The 3,863-nt window shown below is 58.0% G+C and overlaps 1 protein-coding gene across 1 annotated transcript; it reads right to left on the bottom strand.

Annotated features, from left to right (window-relative positions):
• Positions 1-604: 604 nt before the first annotated feature.
• VDAG_02437 (PH domain-containing protein) lies at positions 605-3,726 on the bottom strand (the record flags this gene model as incomplete). Its single annotated transcript, XM_009653090.1, has 2 exons — positions 605-3,116; positions 3,230-3,726. The coding sequence occupies 2 exons, from the start codon at positions 3,724-3,726 to the stop codon at positions 605-607; spliced, it is 3,009 nt and encodes a 1,002-aa protein (XP_009651385.1).
• Between the last annotated feature and the right edge of the window lie 137 nt (positions 3,727-3,863).

Here is a 3,863-nt window from a genome sequence, read left to right as displayed (position 1 = left end):
GAGAGAAGAGATATCTCGACGTCGTCAGCTGTGCCGTAGCTGCGCGGGGCTGCCGCCTCTCGATGACGTGGCGTGCGATAGCAAAGATTGTCCCGTCTTCTACTCTTGGGTCAAGCAGGCTACCAGACTGGCTGCGAGAGGAGCGTGCTTGAGCCGGTGATCGAGGAGCTCGGCGCCGAGGCTGCCAGGGCGGCTTTGGAGTGGTAGGATGTTTTTCGATAGGCGCGGGCCTTTTTTTTTTTTGTTTTTGGATACATTGGGAAGGTCCCTTGATTTTGTTTGCATAGCGAAGCGAAGATGGGGTTTATGCAGGAGTTGTGATCATGAAACGGTGCGAAGTCAACGGTAGAACAATTCCACCCCGTAACGTGCTTTCACGGCGAGCGTGTACGACAGTCGTGTCAAAAAAGTCCGAGGTTGTGTCTCATGCTGTAAATCGTATTCGACATTCGTCCATTCATCCCCACCCCAAGCTATGATAAATAAAATCAAACAATACCATGGCTACAGGATGTGCACCTAGACGCCCGGTCCTGACTGGCATGGAGCTCTCGTCCCTAACTCAATGTTGAAACAAAATGATCCCTGAAGCCTCGATCCCATATTAACTCCTCAACTCAGCCGGCACCGCCGGTGCAGTTAGATCTCGTTTCGTTTCAGCAAGCGGCGCCTCGGGTTCGCCGCCTTCCTCCTCGGTATTGTCCAGCCATCCGGAAAAGTCATCGTCATCATCTAGTAGTACTTGAGCCGGCCGCGCCTCAATAGGACTGTTGGCCTTGCGGCTGGCCGAATGGGTCAATCCAGCGGTTGATCTCTGCTTCACCATCGGCGTAGCGTGGTCGTCTTCGTCTGGTGCCATGCGTGGTTTGCCCAAGGAAGATGCTGTTTCCTGTACCCCTGCTTCCCAAGCTGGCGCACGACTGGTGTAGTCTGTCATCTCCTCGTTCAAGGGGGTGGAGGGTTCTGACTCCATCGGCGCCGCGACGACGAATAGGTCATTGTTGCCCGTCTCCTCTCGTATCTCTCTGTGTCTTCGCGACGGCATGGGAGGTTTCCGTTCGCCCGCGCTGTTGATGCTGTCATCTGAATGCGGGCGATCGGGCAGTGATGGTGCGGGCTCCGGTTTTCGTTTCGACGGCACGGGTATCGGGGTCACCTTTTGCGTCCTGTCAGGAGGAGGGAGCGGGGTCCCGGGCGGCGGCAGCGGCCTGCCCCGACCCATTGGTTTGTTGAGATCTAACGGGGGCTCCGCTTCCCCTGAGATGCCATTCCTTGCATCTTTGTGCCTTTGTATCGCGTTCCAGCCCCATTGCCTTGCCTGTGTGGCCGCGTTCGCGACGGCGGCGAGCGTGACCCGCTTCTGATGTTGTTCTTCGCCCTGAGAGCTGCTGTTTGCGGTATCCGACGCAGTATCGCGGCGGAAGAGGCCTGTCAGGGAGCCAGGGTTGCTCCGCAATGAGCCGGCGTTGCTCCTGAGAGACCCAGCATTGCTCTTCACGGATCCCTTGAGCGAAGACGCGAAAGATGCAGCTGAGCTGTTGGGGTCATCGGCAGGCGCAGACTCCAAAGAGGAGGCGGTGCTACGACGACCAGCTGCCACAGGCGTCTTCTCTGTCTCTTTCTCGTTGTCGGTGTCCTCGCGTGAAGACGGGGACGAGGGGTCGGTGTCCTTGGCCAAGGATGCAGGACGCGCTGGTGAAGCTGTGGGTGTCTGCCCCGTTGAGCCCATGGAACGGGCCGACAGGGCTGCCATCATGGCCGAGGCGTTATCAGAAGGCGGCGACGACGGCTTAAACACATCAGCGTGGGCTGTGTCGGTGCCGACGATAGGGTCTGACGGGCTCGACATCGAGTTGGACCTCAAAGTCTTGGGCCGTGAGCTGGTAGGACTGTTAGGCTCAATGCCCGTCGACACACCAGCTGCCGAGGGTCTCAATGTCTTTCCTGCCAGCTTACGGCCGAGCAGGCCTGTCGGTGGCACGTTGTCCGATAGGGGAGCACTGTGGCTCTTCTCGACAGGCTTCAGGTCGGCCGTGTCAACATCGCCAGTTTCTTCCAAACGATTGACCTTGTCCACATCTCCCTCTTGTGCCAGGTTTGTCTCCACACTATGTGAGACGACAACGGCGTCATCACCTTGCCAGATGCCTCCTCGCCACTTTTTATGTTCCGTATTGAAAAATGGGACATCGTCCCAATATGGTTGGACGAGCGTTTCGGCGATGACCTCCTTCATGCGGTGCTCAATCTGCCGCAGAATGAGGGTGTACGTGATCTGTCTTGAGCTGACAATGGGCTCAATGGTCATCTCCATCTTGGGCATAGTCTGAAAGGAGAACCAGACGCGGTTGCTCGGCGGCGGCTTGATCTTGAAGAAGACGTGGCCGTCAAGCTTGTGTAGCACGACAGCCAGGACGAGATCGACCTCGCGCACCTTGAAGCGGGAGCCCAAGTCGAGACGAGCAGTGGCAGCCACTTCCATGCGAAAGTTGCCGTTGTATTTCACGTCGGCCTCCATGCCACATTCTCCCTCGACGCTGAGATCCTTGTGTCGCGGATTCAGCAGCACGGGCGCCGAATCACCCGTATCAATTTTGCGAATGACTATGTTGGTCAGGAAGGAGGGTCGTTTAACTCGGGCTATCTTCTTGGTGAGCCTCTCGCGTATCATATGCTCCAAGTCGGCCGTCTTGTAGAGGCCGAGGAAGACACGCCCAATCATGGCGTTGAGCCAGCGTGTTTGTTGGTGGTCTTCTGAAGAATGCAGCTTTTGTACCAAGGTGATGATGTTCTTGACGTCAAACTGCTGAGGCTTGGGGGCCTTCTTGTCCACGTCCATCTCGGAGTATTGTTCCTGGTGTCGAAGGAGAGCAAAGTAAAAGTCCTCCTTGGCCGAGCCGTCTTCGGAGAAGAGATAGAAGGGCTTCGATAACTGGCCGTCGGCTCCGACATCATCCTTCCGACGTGACAGGCACAGAGCGTTCCTCTTGATGAACAGCTCGCCCTCTGGCGTGACGTCTCCTCCCGAGTATATGCTGATGGTATGGTGGGCCAGCGAGACGACATGGCGCACTTCGATCTGCTCCTCGTCGTCGAACAACATGATGTGGCCGTGCCTGTGGTTGCACAACAGGGTCAGCTACCGAGGCACCCGACAGTAAAAAAGACAAGTGCGTGCGTGTGAGAGAGGATGGTCAGGGCTTGGGGCCTGGGGAAGGAATAGACGGACCTCAGCACGACGTAGAAGACATTGCCGGCATTCTTGGGTCGTTGGTTCGCGGCGGCCTTGGTCTCGAGCGGTCCAGGTCCTTGCTTCCTGTCAAAGATGCTGCGATACATGGCCTGGTAGACGCTCTGGCTGGGGGCGGCCACGGTGGCGGATCCGACGGGGGTGGCCCGCTCGATGGGGCGGGCGTTGATGCCCATGGGCGTGTACTCTCGACACACGGCAAAGTAGCCAGAGGCTGCCTCGTTGTCCTGCGTCGGGCGGCTCTTGGGAGCATCCTCAGCCTCGGCCTTGGCCTTGTGCGCCGTCCTCGCCCCTTCGAGGCCGGCCAGGTCGTCGTCAGGCTGGACGATGGCGTTGGGTTCATGACGGTCAGCGTCGACATCTTGTCGGTAGGGCAGGGTGTAGTGGGCGTGTGCAAGGACGGCGACGACGACGAGAGGGAGGAATGTCAGGCCGCCGAAAATGTAGGCGAACAAGAAGCCGGTGAAGCTGCCCATGGTTCCTTCGGACCTAGGGCCAGTGTCGATGACGGTACGCGAAGGAGGGCGCTAGCAACTGGTTGGGAGGCCAGGTCGTCGAGGGGCCGACGAGGGCATCTGTACGTGAAGCAGTGCCAGATGTAATACAATCCTAA

This window comes from Verticillium dahliae, genomic scaffold (assembly GCF_000150675.1).
Source record: "Verticillium dahliae VdLs.17 supercont1.4 genomic scaffold, whole genome shotgun sequence".
Lineage (NCBI taxonomy): Eukaryota > Fungi > Ascomycota > Sordariomycetes > Glomerellales > Plectosphaerellaceae > Verticillium > Verticillium dahliae.
The sequence above is the reverse complement of the archived record's forward strand: the minus strand, read 5'-3'. Positions and strand labels throughout refer to the sequence as shown.